We start from the raw sequence: 15077 nt of genomic DNA on the forward strand, positions 1-15077 counted from the left end.
AAACATAATACTTCGTAAAAATGAAATAACAGTTGGTTTCAAGCAAAAAACAACCAACACACTTTGAAAAAGTAGATTAGCATCTTTATTGAAAAGCATTTAGGATGGTATGCCTTTGATTCATAGTGCAGAGAACAGAAGTGGATTTATTCCACAGAGTAGAAGCAGAATTCTGTTCACTGTGATCAGGCAAACAGAACTATGCAGTAATAAGCAGGTGTGTGTGTGTGACGGTGGTAGGTTGGTTAAGAGAGTGTGTGGTGTTTCGAACAGATATTAAAGACATTAGCAGCTTGACAAAGGAACTGAAACATTCAAGCTGTCTGTCCTCTACCATGCATCTTCATACGTCCCCGTCTGATGCTTTTTTACCCTTCCGGTTCCCCTGAAAAAAAAAAAAAAAGCAAATACAAAACAATGAATTAAGATAGTGATGCCATGCTTGTTTTTCACTGCAGGATTTATTAAACTGGACCAACGTTAAGCTCTTTAAAACATATTTATCTGTAGAAACATTGCTGTATAAATCTGTTTAAAATTAGAAATGTCTACTTGCTAGATGATTACGTTAATATTTTGAAATTATTGTAATGCAAAGAAAAAAAGATTATTATTGCATTTATTTATACAACAGTTCTTTGAATATGATCGGCTGATAGGAGTCCGACATTCAAGCGATACCGTAACTAGGGGTGTGCTCAAAATATCGATTCTTAGATACATACCGATATAATAAAAAAAGATACAGTATCGATATTCTAGCCCTTAGTATCGATACTCCGCCCAGCCATTAGGGGGCGCAGCGGCGCCCGCGAGTTTCAAAAAACTCATGGAAAATGTTAAAGCAAGATGTAGCATTTAAGTGATTTCATAGTGAAATATGTTATGGCAGTACATGGTGTCACAAAAAAGAATTATAAGAAGATTTAATAAGAAGTTAAGAATAATAAGAAGAAGATTTTGTGCTTGTGTGAGCTCAGACTGTACCCTTGGAAAGTTAAATGTTGACTTGTGGTAATTTCCAGATTAATACAATTTGTGTACAATTAATCAGAGCACTTAAAGTTGCAAAATATTTAAGCAAAATGCACTTTGTTATAATGCACTTTTGTCTTCAATAAATTGAAGAAAAATGCAGAGTTCTGTTTGTTGAGTAAATGTGTTCAGCATTAACTAATTGGCTCTGGCCCATGTATTTTTATTGAATCGTATCGAATCGTGTCACATTGTATCAAATCGTATCGAGACAGCTCTGTATCGAGGTACGTATCGAATCGTGACCTGTGTATCGAGGTATGTATCGTATCGCCAGGTTCTCCAAGGTATACAGCCCTAACCGTAACTACAACGGTTTCACCGATTGTAACTGTATCACTCCGCTTGCCGTATTTCTCACAGCGAGTGTCATGGCGGACGATCAAATTCACTATAACTTTAAAAACAATACTGTTTTGTGTCACGGAATAGGTGAGAATGTACTTGGATAGACTTCAAATAGACGTTATCTTTAATAACAAACTGCTTATTTGAAAATTTGCTTTGACGTTTTTGGAGACGTGAGCTCCAGGGCATCAGCGGCTGTTCAGCGCTCATAAACCCGCGGAGAGAGCGCCTCACCTTGGCCAGATCTTCTGGAATTTACCGCAGGCTCTGATTTCTCTATAGCGGTTAAACTTGAGATACAATTCTTTTGGGGTACATCTAACAGGCAGTCTTTGGTCTCATTAATCTAGTATTTGTTCCAGAGCAAATAGTTTTGGCTGAGGGCAAAATCTCATCACGTTATATTTTATGTAACTTCAATGCTGTATATCAGAGCGCTGTCTTTGTACTTTTGACTGAACTGCCTAGTCATTTTTATGATGGCTGTTGTTTATTAAATAATATTATTCAATAAATATTATTTTACATAGTAGTATTTAATAGTATTGGGAAAGAGTGTGTGTTTGTGATGGTGATTTTAGTTACATTGTTCCGCCATTAGATGGCGACTAGAGACGAGTCAGCAGTAAAGTTTTTACGAGTCAGCAGTAAAGACTTTCATATTGAAAGAGAGTTAGGGTCGGCCAAGTACTCCAGAGTGCAATCTGGTCGATTGGGGCATGGCGACACATTGGGGCGGGGCGACACGTGTCGCTCCGCCCACCCCCAATTCCATTGGTTTATAACACTGCAAATCTTATTGGTGTAGACCTGAGCATGCGCGTTCCTTTGTGTACGATTTTGTAATTGATTTGGCCATATTACAGAAATATTATGTGCTAATTCTAGAATCCTATTTTAATTATTATAACCATGGTAATTTTAGTCAGATGAAGTCATTGTTTACAACTCTTGATGACAGCACCTCCTGGTTCTTCAGGCTGAATAGCGCTTCATTCATATTTCCTTGAGGATCGGCAGTCTGCGGATCAGCACTAAGTTGGGATTTTATATGCAAATGATGATAATTTACTGTATTTTAGAAATGGACAAACACGAACATAAGCGGCTGATTTTACATTTTAAAGCACAACTGTTTTTTGTTGTTGTTTAAAGAAATGAGTTATAGCCTACGTTGCTCAATGCGTCACAAACTTGTAGGTTATAAAGTGCTAATAAAATATTTTCATAGCAAGCTCAATGTTTCCTTGTTTATATCTTAATAAAATATTTGAGCCTATATTGATTCTCCTACCATTTTTTAAAGGTTCCTATCTTATAGTAAATAAGTGTCCATGACTTCAGATATTAAAAATCCAATTATTTCTGTATCCACACCCTCATTGTGTGCCTGTTCTAATCTGTGTACGGGATGAATTTATCTTTTATTTTCTTTCAATGTTTTATTCCCGTTATCCACACATAAAACCCCCAGTTCACGCTGATGGACTATTTGGTTTTATTGTCTTATTTGTCACCGCAGTTGTTCTTTAAAATAAAACCATTTGCGGCTTTGTCCTATGTCTTACTGAACTACAGTAAATTATCAACATAAGTTTTTGCTTATCCACCGATCCTAAAATAAAGAATATAGGCTACATATAAATATACATTATACAAAACAGCTAAATCTCAAACAGTGGATCATTTTTATCAACATCACCCAGCTAAAACTGCTCAATGTTTAAGTAGGTTATGTCTGCTTCTGTGAAAAGTGCAATAATATCTGACTTCATTTAACGTGCAACCCACCTGTTGAGATTGAGGACCGTTCATTACACAGAAACATAATTAATATTTCTCATAGGTGAGGCTATTTATAGCACAGGTAGGACTATATCATGGCCACGAATTAAGAATTTGTACCCCAGACTTAATTCGTGAGCCGCTCATATTACACAGCTCTGTTCTGCCCGAAGTACTCGGAGATGCCGCCACTAAGCGTTTGATAGAAAGTCTAACTAATTCGCCATAAGTAAAAAAACAAACAAAACAAAAAACACATTTGCTAATTGATTCTAACTAAAAAAAAAAGCAGAAAAAAGGCAGTGGAATAGGAAAAACATGCAAGAAGATGGGAATGAACTTCTTTTAACTCGAGCGCAGTGTTTTTAGACTGCCGTTTCATGCATGAGACACTGAGATGCGAGCGCAACAGTCAAACACGTCCATGTTCACATAGAAAAAACAATGGAAAAGCAGCGCAAGCGAATAAAAAAACCTGTGAAGAACTACTACTGTATGTCAGATATTTCATGTTTGCATCATAGTGACAGGCTGAAAGCTGCTGATCATTGTTTTTACAGAACATTTATAGTTAATAATAGTCTCCTGGTGTTATATCTTCAGTCATTCTGAATTCCCTTGACTGAACAAGTTACTTGAATCATGTTGTAGTTACATTTTCAAGTTGACTAGTTAAAAATCATTAAAAAAAAAACAACAGAGAATTGGACAAACAATTTAAATTTTTTGCCATATTGCCCAGCCCTAACTAACCCCCAGACAATTTAAATATAAATGTCACTGTGATAGTCCTAGCAGGTTTGGGTGTATCATACCTGATGTTTTGGTTGCTCTGACTGTAAGCCCTTCACTTTTGACCTCTCTTGCTCCAGAGCTGTGTGTAATTGAGTCACCTGGAAAGGGGAAACACATGTTGGTACAACGCACAAAATATCACAGCAGCACAACACTATGATTAAGGCCAAAGCTACTGTATTGAGCGAATGAGTGGCTGTGCAGACACACACCTGTGAGGACAGCTCTTCTTTAATGTTCTGGAGCTCGTCCACCTGCAGCAGAATTTCAGCTTTGTCCTTCACTGAATAGGAATAAAGTTGAATAAATAACAAGAATGAATGCGAGACTGCAGTATGTCAGGCTTACGTGATATTCTGCACTCACTCTCTCCTTGTTGAAGCATTTTAAGCAGCTGAGAGTTTCTGGCCTTCACTTCCTTATATCTTTGCTGAAAAAAAGACAACAATTAGTAAAAATGCTCTTAAATCACACCAAAGTCTGAACTCTTAATGCACAGCGAGTTGTTAATTAAGTCAAAAACACATTCCAGCAGAACATCAAAACCATCAGAAGTTATTTATCACCTTAATAATCCAAAATGAGTCAAAATGTATTTCCTTATGACAAACATTGACAAAATCAAAAACACAATTATTGGACACTTTTCATGAATAGTTCATCACTGCAGTCGTAAATGTAAACAGTTGTTTTTCAGTTAATTGTGCAGCACTGTGACAGTTAAAGGAAAAATATGCATTTATAAAAATTTATTAAAAGAAATCTGATTTCTATTGCATATGCAAATGTTCTTTAGAACTCTCATAAGAATCGATCTCTCCTCATCACATCATCTTACCTCCCATTGTGAAATGGTCTTATTCAACTTCAGAATTTCCTGGTCTTTCTTTTCCACTTCATATTTTAACTGCTCAGTTCTGACATCCTGGGAGTTTTAAGAAAGACAACAAGATCAACAGTTGTGAGCGGCATTCTACATTGCGGTACAACAGACTTGTACAAATTCTGCACCTTATGTATTTTTTTCTTGTATCTGGCTCAAGAAGATTGAATGAGTGAGTTTTCTGACCTGCTCCTGCTCTGAGGAGGTGTTGACCTCGTGGCCGGCGCTGTTGCTGTACTGCTCTCTGCGCTTGTCATGCTGGACGATCCGGCTCACATCGTCCTCCAGCTGGTTGAAAAACTTCTCGTCATGCAACGCTCCATTCACAGGCTTCGAAAGAAAAAAAAAAACAGGAAGATGAAACTGCAAATCGAACGGTTCACTGCACACTTTATAATTACAGTAAAAGGACAAAGAAAGAAGTTTTTTTTTGTCTGCAAGTCTGCAAGATTCTGCTAAGTGCTCATGGAAGATTAATCAAAATAGTTAAAGTTGCAATAAAAAACATTACATAAAAAAACTTGATTAGTACAATAATAACAGTAACAATAATTAGAAATGTTGCCTAAAATAAGTTTAAATTGGCAAACCTAAAACTATGAATTAAAAAAACATGACAAAAGCACAAATTAAATTTAAAATATGCAAATAAAGCCTAATTCAAAATGTTAATAAACACTAAAACAGCATATAAAGAATACTAAAATAACACATATTTATACTATGTAAGAAAAACATTTGATTTCACAAGACATGTTTCCATTTAAGATATATAAATCACAAATAAATTACTATAAATCATTAAATAATGTATTATATTATAAAAACTTTATATAACGATCATAAATCATTTATAACATCATTGTGGCAAAGATAAAGAAAGTTAATTAATAATTAAAATATTATCAGGAGAACATTTATTTTGTATTAAATTGGCAGTATCTTTTATAACATTATATATATTATAATAATAAAAGATGTATAAACTTTTAAATGTGTATTCTTTTTAATAAAGAGTTAAATAAGAGTTTTAAAAAAAGTTCACATGTAAGACTAGTTTTTAGAATATGAGACCTTCACATTTGTTCATTCTGTTAAAGCATTAAACATATTATCTTAAGCGAACACATTGACAGCCCTGAAACTACATGTTGTAAAAATTATTATTATTATTATTTATTTTTTTCTGAGGTACGCCCTTGTGGCCCTCTGGGTGTTTCAGATCCTCAAAGTAGCCTGCCCTTGTATGTTCATATTAATCCCTCACCTCTCTGTCAGGCTTCTTGTTCAGCTGATCTGTAATAGAGACGGTCAGTTAGAACGGCACAGTAACAGTGATTTGTTTCTCATGATAAGAAAGCAGCGTTCTCACCCACGCCACCCTCCTGCTGGAAGTCTTTAAGAGACACAGTCACTCGTTTGTCCTTCCCCTGCTGATTCTTCTTCCTGTCCTTCTTTCCTCCTGCTTTTGCTTTTGGTGACCCCGTCTCTGGTCTTTCAGCATCCTTGAGAGATTATAACATTAAACATTTAAGAATACTGCCTAGTTGAAAGATACGGAAAAAAATTAAAATGCAAAGCAAGCACTGAAATAGTTGATATAGTATTTACACAATCAAGTGTAATCATTGTATTGCATTATATAATACATATTACATCTTGACTTCTAACATCTCACTGTAACCACAAGCGGGAGTAGTTACATTTGTCACTACATTTTAAAGAGCTAGAAATGAACCTCCACAAGTATGAACATGAGGCACATTGATGTTTTGGCAGTGTGGAGATATGAACAGCAGGCAGAAGCTAACACCTATAATTTAAATTTCATTCTGTTCCTCAAACTATTGTATGGCCTTAAGAAGAATTTTATAGTAATATAGTAATTTATGTAATGCATTAATGTGTAATGTATTACAACGAATTTACATAATTTTAGCATGTCCACCCCAGTTGCATTTCTGAGTTACTATTACCCAGTGCATTTAAACTATGCTATGTACACTACCATTCAAAAGTTTGAGGTCAGTGAGATTTATATTTTAAAAGATGTCTTTTATGCTCCTCAAGGTTGCACTGACAAATGCAAACATACAGTAAAAACATAAGTATTGTGAAATATTCTAACAATTTAAAATATATATATATATTTTTATTTTTAATATTTAAAATGCACTTTATTCCTGTGATGCAAACCTAATTTTCTTTGTCCTCAGTGCCACACGATCCTTCAGAAATCATTCTAATATGCTGATTTGCTGCTCAAGTAACATTTTCTTCTTATCATCACAGTTGTTCTGCTTAATATTTTTGTGGAAACCTTGATACTTTTTTCTTCAGGATTCTTAGATGAACAGAAAGTAAAAAAAAAAAACGTCCTTTAAAATAATAAAGACATTCATAGTGTTACAAAAAATGTCACTTTTGTTAAATGTTATGTGTCCTGTGGAATAGACCGATATATCGGTCGATATTTGGCATTTTTCAAATATCGGCATGAGCCGATAAGTTTTTCCTTTTTGGCCGATGCGTTCCAGGCCAGACTTTTTTGACGGCACTGAGAACGGCAGCGCCTGAGCACATAGTGCTCACATTCTCCCCCTTGATCTGTCTAATACGGATAGAAGTCTGTCTAATAATCAGATAAAACAGTTAAACAAAGGAATTAAAACGTATACAAAATGGGTAGCACTTTAACTTACAGTCCTGTTCCTCATGTACATACTATGTGTTTATTGTAGTAATTACAATAACTAGGTAATAACTAGGTACTAACCCTGAACCTACCCCTAAACCTAACCCTACCCCATGTACTAACCTTATATTGTAAGTACATGTAATACACATACTGTAATACAAAGTGAAACACAAAAATGTATTATAATGATTGCTTTTATTTTGTTAGTAATAGAAAGGCAAATATTATAATACTTTCTTGTTTGCCGTCAGCATTCAGGAAATACGCATTTATATAATTTAAACAAATCTTTGAATCACTAATGAACATTTCATTTCACAAGCCTTAGTCGAATCCAGCTGTGAGATCTTATAAAGTGTGCATTTGTATTCGGTTTGATCGCGTGTTCTCTGCGTGACGGTCGGTCCGTGTGAATTGAATGCGGAAAGGAGGAGAGTTCAGCTTTACTGGAGACGCGCGGCCGATAAACTTTAAACTCGTGATTTTAAATTATGCTGCCCTTTATGCATTTGCCCACTGCCATATTCATGTCATTTTCTCTGTGTGCTGTATGTAAAATTAAATGAGTGTTATCTTGGCTTTATTTGAAAAAATATGATTCCCAAATGCACACAAACTTCCCAGAATACTGGGTGCCCTGTTGGTTACAGTGTTTACTTACTTTTAAATTATATTTTTATAAAATATTTATTTATTTGTGAAAAATACATTGTCATCTAAAGTATGAGTATTTTCTTTTACACACTAATTTTTTAATCCATTTTCAAATCATTTAAAATTTCTTAAATATTAATTAAAATAAATAAAATTATATCGGCCACCCTGCTTTCCAAGATATCGGCAGTCAAAAAAAAACCCAAGTAAAAAAAAAAAACAATATTGGTCGACCACTAAATAGATTACAAAATTTAAAAAAAACTACTTTTATAGGTAGTGTTCCATACTACATGTATAGTTTCTACCATTTTCAACTTTAAATAGCCATTGAAGTCATTTTTTCAAAGTTTATTTAAACAAAAAACCTTTCATCAACAGGTTCACATATACACACTCCACTAACATGCTTAATATTAGGAAGACCTGCACAGCCCCATGTATAATCATGTGGTAGATGGTAAACAAATCATTATATCAGGAAAATTAGGATATAATTTCAGAATGAGGTAACTAGAATCTAAACAAAGCTCTTAATAGCAACCTGTGTGTGTGCAGCATAAAGAAAGCAAATATACTAGACATTTGTGATGCACTTCATGTTATTTCTACATCTCTTCAACTAGTTTCACATTAGTGTTTTCATTCGATCTATATTACATAATTTATACTTATTACTTTATTTAAAATAGCTTTCTGTTGGAGTTTAATCTATACTGTGTTCTGTATCATTATCACAGTTTAGAGAGAAGGAGTTGGTCTCCACTTCAAGCTCAAAGGATACTGTTGTGAAGCAGGTATTTTCCACTGCCGTTCCTAGTTATAATAACACTTGGTGAATTAAGATGATATTCAATTATACCATTACTTTGTTTCTTTCTCTTCCCCTGCCTGCCTCTTCATCAGAGTTACACGACAAAGTATTGATTGCTTTGAATATCACATCAGTCATTTTTGTCATTTTATCTTGTATGGATGGAATGGAATTCATACATAATTGAATACACCTCTTCCATGATTTAATTTTCTACTGAATTGTATATTGATTTTTTTTATTTTTTGGGTGGAGATTAAATCATGAAAGTAAAAAATGTAATGGTAATATAACTGTACTGATATATGATATGAATAAAATATAAAAATAAAAAACATTAAATAATATTTTTTAAACTTCCTTTATAACTTAAACAGTGTGGTGATATTTTGTCATATTGCTTTAAATAAATAAATAAATAAATAAATAAATATATATATATATATATATATATATATATATATATATATATATATATATACACACACACACACACATACAGGCGTACCTTGGGGTTTCAGTCAGGGCCTTCAGTAAGCAACTGTAAACTACATGTACACATCTTACACATCTGTTACAGCTAACGCAGACATATGCATATAATGCACATATTATGCCGCACACACGCTCTCAACAACAATGACGGCTGATCAACGATTTCAACAGTAGGCTAGATTAGGGTGGGTTAAATACAGAGTAAATTTCCAATACACGGGTCACTGTGTACATTCACGTCATTCTAAAATGACGACGCGCCCAAAGAAGAAAACTGTACAAACGCTGTACATCCACACACCACACCACAGTATTATCAACGCACCACGTACATGAACCAAGGTCAGAGCCATTATCCACAAATGGAGAAACAGTGATGAACCTTCCCAGGATTGGCCGGCCTACCAAAATTACTCCAAGAGTGCAATGACGACTCATCCAGGAGGCCATAAAAGAACCCAGAACAACATCTAAAAGAACTGCAGGCCTCACTTTCCTCAATTAAGGTCAGTGTTCATGACTCAACGATAAGAAAGAGACTGGGCAAAAACGGCATCCATGGGAGAGTTCCAACGCAAAAGCCACTGCTGACCAAAAAGAACAAAAGCTCATCTCACATTTGCCAAAAAATATCTTGATTATCCCCAAGACTTTTGGGTAAATATTCTGTGGACTGATGAGACAAAAGTTGAATTTTTGGAAGGTGTGTTTCCCGTTACATCTGGCGTAAAACCAACACAGCATTTCGTAAAGTGAACATCATACCAACAGTCAAACATGGTGGTGGTAGTGTGATGGTCTGGGGCTGCTTTGCAGCTTCAGGACATGGATGACTTGCCATAATTGATGGAACCATGAATTCTGTACTCTATCAGAACGTCCGGCCATCAGTTTGTGACCTCAAGCTCAAGCGCACTTGGGTTATGCAGCAGGACAATGATCCCAAACACACCAGCAAGTCCACCTCTGAATGGCTCAAGAAAAACAAAATTAAGGTTTTGGAGTGGCCAAATCAAAGTCCAGACTTAAATCCGATTGAGATGATGTGGCGTGACCTTAAACAGTCCTTAAATGCTCGAAAACCCTCCAATGTGGCTCAATTAAAACAATTCTGCTAAGAAGAGTGGGCCAAAATTCATCCCCAGTGATGTGAAAGACTCATTGCCAGTTTTCGCAAACACTTGATTACAGTTGTTGCTGCCAAGGGTGGCACAACCAGTTATTAGATTTAGGGGGCAATTACTTTTTCACGTAATTTTAAAAAACAGAAAGGGAGCAAAAACCTTTTCACGGCACTGTGTACACACACACACACACACACACACATACACACATATATAGGCTCCTGGACTGGTAGAAAATTTTACCTTTTTATGAGAAGATAAGGATAGTTCACAAAAAAATAACAAACCTGATCGGTATGAATTAATAAATAATTAGTTTTTTTTCTTTTCTTTCTTTTTTAGTAAATGAAAACCTTCTACATAAAAAAAATATTTAAAACATTTGAAAATGCGATTAAGATGGGTTATTACTTTTAACTTGATGGTTAGACCTTTTTGGAGTCCTTAAATTTAATCTTCTCTTAGCATGGTACCTTTTTATGTTCCTCAAATTCCAGTTTACTGAGTATCAAGGCCTTCTCCAGATCCGCCTCATACAAGTCACTGGTCAGCTGGGACAAACACAAGCATGAAGATGTTTGCATAAAGCCAGAGAGAAATGGGCCTTGTGAAAGTCAAATTCTGAGGTTTAGCGAGAAGGTTTACCTGTTCATCTCTCTGTTTCCACTCCTGCCAGCTCTCCCGGGGCTTGGAGCCGTGCTGGACCGCTGCCGGGTTGATCAGATCATTGGCTAAATTCTGCAGCGTGAGTGTGGAGGGAGGTGCTGTTGACTTCTGAGGAATCTTCTTAAAAGCAAGACTTCTGAGCTGCAGTGTGTAACGACAAACACTCTTTGTTAGTCATTTAGCTGATGCTTTACCCAAAACAGCTTCAACCCAAAACAGAACTACTACAACACACCACCCTCTGGGCCTGTAAGGATGTTATAAACATCAACTCTGATTCATCATCATTGCTAGTTCCAGAAACAAACATTGGGCCCAACTGCTTAGAAAAACAGGTGGGTCAATATCACCATAGAGTGCCTTTCAACCCTCACAATACTCAAAAACTTTGGTTTTAATTTCCCATTTGCTTTATGTCATATCATAAATAGTAGACACTCAAGTACTATAGAAGCATATTAGCTAAGCTCCCACACATTGTTTTTAGATAATTATGGGCCATTATTCAAAGCATAAACCATAAGATTTGTCCACCCTGTCATGGACATATAAAATACGTTTTCATTGCAAATTAGGATGCAAATTATATTAATCATAAATACATAAAAGATTTTATGTAAACCATGTGTTTTTAAAGAAACATACAATTCACACATGTATGTTTTTCTTATTTCGAGAAAACTGTGATATTTGGATGCAGTTTTTTGTTTGCATGTTATTGCCCCCACACCTAGCTATTGAACACACTGGATTATATAGTTATAATTGAATTATTATTGTAAAATATCAAGATGACAGGGTGGACCAGCACATGATGGTGTGGACACATAATGCAGAACACACAATTTGGTATATTTTAACTTACATATTTTGAAAATACTGTATTCTAATCACTTCTGGCATATTTTATGCCGCCATGTTAAGCTTGGGAAAAGCAAGTAAGCAAACTCATATGAAGAAAATTTGTCAACTGAAAAGTCACTAATTTATTAACCCAAGCGGTTGAAATTCCCTCCACTGAAGAGACAAAAATCTGTTGTCCTGGTGTCACTAAATGGGATGGCCTTTTCTTAAACGGCCGGATTTCCCAACACGACAGGGTGGACAACTATTCAAGGGACATGGAAAAACTCTTCTTTTTTTATTAAATAAAAATATTGTGTTTATTACCAAATGATCAATACATTCAAATTGAATTTAACAAAAGCTGCGCAGACTCCGGCTCCAAATAACATAATTTTTGCAAGATGACAGCGGCCATACTGAGAATACTTTGGCTTCACTTTTCTATAAATGGAAGGAAGTGGAGACACGTCGTCCATCTCTTTTACGGTCTATGGTTCAAACGGCTAATTCGTTCAGAAACTAAGTGACTACCTTTATAAATGGCTCACTGAATCATTGACTCACTCAACGTGGATTCATTCAGTAAAGAAACACCGCTGTGTGTTGATCACAACAGTTCTCCTAGGGCGTAATTATTGACAATGTCTCTAAAATGTAATTATTTGCACCTTTACCTTATCTTAATTTTTAAGTAAAAATGTATGTAACTTTTTTTTCATTATTTCCACCAGCCAATGATGATTCTGAAAGAAAACAAGCTGTGTTTCTTATAGTAACACATGCAACTTTCACGCGCATCTGACAGAACCATGCGCTTGTATTTCAGCCAGCGGTGCTGTTAAAGTTATCGTTATTTTAGCAAATAGTTTGCTTCATAAATTCAGTTCAATTTAAACTTTATCACTAGACTGAATCTGCATCGGTGTTCTTGCTCTGTCCAAACAGTAAATGCAAATGTCTTTGAAAGAGCGCTGTATATGTTAATATGACCCATTTCAAGGGCTGACAAAATTACATTTTAAAATCAGTCAGAGCTATTGAAATGCATCTTAATATTTACAAGTAAATCTCCATGTTATGCGTAGGCTACTTTCTATCCGAGCCCTCCTACATCTAGTTTTGACATCCATCGGGGGGGGGATCAAGCCTTCTTTAGGGGGTCAGACCTCCGCCCCAAACCCCCTGTAATTCACACCCTGGATATAGATAGATAGATAGATAGATAGATAGATAGATAGATAGATAGATAGATAGATAGATAGATAGATAGATAGATAGATAGATTTTCACCTCATTGGCTTCACTTTGCTGCTGTTCCTTCTTTCGTCTTCTCTTCTCTTTCTTTTTGTCGTTATTTTGGTTGGTCTTCCCAATGGGAGATTTCCCCGAGCGGGGCTTCCCTGGTCCACGACCCACCTTCGATTTCCCCGCATCCGAATCGGACTCTGAATCCGAGTCGATCTGCAGCAGAGCGAAGCGGGACGCCGTGGTGGGTACTGAGATCACTACTGATGCCATCCTGAACCTGCCAACCACACGATCAACAAACACATCACACATGCAATACAGTATCAGTCATTCCCAGAGAGCACACACACGTCTGCTAAAGATCTCTTGATCTGGAAAGCATCTTTCCAGATGCTGTAAATGCAGACATCAAATAGACGTCTCTGTAATGTGCGTGTGCTATTAGGGTTCCCTGATGTCTGCATTTACATCTGCAACATGTATTTTTCAGGGTGTTTGCTCATCTGTAATGTGTCTATAGGACGTTTCCCATTCGATGTCAAATAGACGGCTATTAGATGTCAGTCAGATGTTTGTAGACAGCAGATGCTTTCCAGATCAAGCGATCTTTAACAGACATACGTGTGCTATCTGGGTTACAGTGATTCGTAGCATTCACAAATCAGTGCTAGGAAAACAAAACAGTCATATCTAATTAGCAGTATAAAGAACTGACAGAAACAAATACACCCAGCATTGAAAAATCACTAACTAATCTGTTTGCTGTAGAAGCCCTTCACAACATAAAAACGTGTAGTAATTAACCGATTGGTGGACGTATCGCTAGCTGATGTATTTGTCGTTATATATTTTAGGCTCTTTGTTTTTAACACAAACTGCAGTTTTAATTATCGCATCATTTGATACCCAAAATGTCGCTAGCTAAGACTTTTATTAGCTCGCTAGTGGTGAACACAAGTAACAAACGCATTTTTCCCGAACAGGTTTTATGCTAACATGTTAAACGTTGAGCCCAGGCACCGTTAAAACGAACTAAACAAACTTTCACCTGTTTAGCACTGTCGGTATCCTCGGCTTCGTGTGAGTATAAACTGGAAAGGCGAGAGTATGGCGGCCTGAACGGACACAAAAGCTCCGGAAGTGTTATTATTGGGGGGATGTCGTCAGATTATAATCGTCATATACAGACTCACTCCAGGTGGCGCTCTGAGGCTCAACCAAAGTATAAGACGTTTGTATCCTAAAACTTAATTCTATAATACATTTGCAGTACCTGGCGCAGAAATCTATATAGACCTATTAAAGAAATGTTTTATCCAGTAATCACAAATAACTGTGATTAGTCTAATCAACGATGAGAAAAGCAATTGATACCACGTGACAACATCAACGTATAATTCAGCAGCGGTCTGGGGAAAAAAAAATACGCCTGAATAATTGCAATTAAGAAACATTATTGTGCATCCGAATTAAATGTAAAAAAAAAATTAAAACACCAGAAGACAAATTCAACTAACCAATTAGAAACGCCGTTTAAGACCAAGCCCCGCCCACTTCGGTGGAGTTCCATGCCTTGCGTCATTCTATTATAGGCCTGTCTGTAAATGGTCAAACGCGTTTTAAAAAGACGTACGAGCTCTATTGTCTCATCAGTATATTGTTCACAATTTTCAATCACCCTAGTTT

General features: G+C 36.0%; 1 protein-coding gene across 2 annotated transcripts; it reads right to left on the reverse strand.

Annotated features, from left to right (window-relative positions):
- Window positions 1-59: 59 nt before the first annotated feature.
- On the reverse strand, window positions 60-14857 carry LOC306849271 (G kinase-anchoring protein 1-like). Of its 2 annotated transcripts, XM_079384192.1 has the most exons (12): window positions 14440-14857; window positions 13434-13668; window positions 11277-11438; window positions 11105-11182; window positions 6219-6351; window positions 6114-6142; window positions 5033-5176; window positions 4802-4888; window positions 4330-4393; window positions 4176-4246; window positions 3984-4061; window positions 60-385 (listed from the first exon to the last, which is right to left on the reverse strand). In XM_079384192.1, exons 2-12 carry the CDS (start codon window positions 13659-13661, stop codon window positions 344-346), a joined length of 1116 nt encoding a protein of 371 aa, XP_079240318.1. In that variant the 5' UTR covers window positions 13662-13668; window positions 14440-14857; the 3' UTR covers window positions 60-343. The 2 variants fall into 2 exon arrangements, with proteins under 2 accessions (XP_079240318.1, XP_079240319.1); XM_079384193.1 differs by lacking the exon at window positions 11105-11182 and having other exon boundaries at window positions 66-385; window positions 14440-14756.
- Window positions 14858-15077: the final 220 nt, after the last annotated feature.

This window comes from Barbus barbus, assembly GCF_936440315.1.
Source record: "Barbus barbus genome assembly, chromosome: 29".
In the NCBI taxonomy this organism is placed as follows: domain Eukaryota; kingdom Metazoa; phylum Chordata; class Actinopteri; order Cypriniformes; family Cyprinidae; genus Barbus; species Barbus barbus.